This window comes from Acanthisitta chloris, unplaced genomic scaffold (assembly GCF_000695815.1).
Source record: "Acanthisitta chloris isolate BGI_N310 unplaced genomic scaffold, ASM69581v1 scaffold37697, whole genome shotgun sequence".
NCBI classification, from domain to species: Eukaryota; Metazoa; Chordata; class Aves; order Passeriformes; family Acanthisittidae; genus Acanthisitta; species Acanthisitta chloris.
This window is the reverse complement of record NW_008684916.1, coordinates 36,980-37,339: the sequence shown is the minus strand read 5'-3', so window position 1 is coordinate 37,339 and position 360 is coordinate 36,980. Positions and strand designations below refer to the sequence as shown.

Here is a 360-nt window from a genome sequence, read left to right as displayed (position 1 = left end):
TGTGGCGACCTGCAAGACATGTCTGAAATCTCGCCCTACTCGGGAAGTGCAATATCCTTTTCAAAAGATGAGCGATAACCTGGCAGTGGCTGGGGGGGGAGGGAGGGGGGACGGGCGCGGTCATTTCGTCCCCAGGTGCTGGGGGAGCGGGGTGCTTATTGGGTGCTGGTGGGGGGCTTGACGAGGCCAAATAAAACATGTGGTGTTGACTGACAGCACTCCTTCGGCAATGGTGTTCATGTGAAAAAGCCACCAGCCCTCCCCCAGCCTCTTAGTCTGCCCCGTGGGGTCAGGATGCCAGCCAAGCACATGACCTGGGTGCCAGTGGGTTTCCCTGGGCTGCTGGATCCTTCCCCAGGC

General features: G+C 59.7%; 1 protein-coding gene across 1 annotated transcript in view; it reads left to right on the top strand.

Annotated features, from left to right (window-relative positions):
* Positions 1-360, top strand: part of PROX1 (prospero homeobox 1) — a 36,672-nt gene that overhangs the window by 1,731 nt on the left and 34,581 nt on the right. The window contains 1 exon segment of the mRNA XM_009079500.1: positions 1-51. This exon segment is cut by the window's left edge and continues 19 nt beyond it. Within this exon segment, the coding sequence (XP_009077748.1) occupies positions 1-51 (51 nt within the window).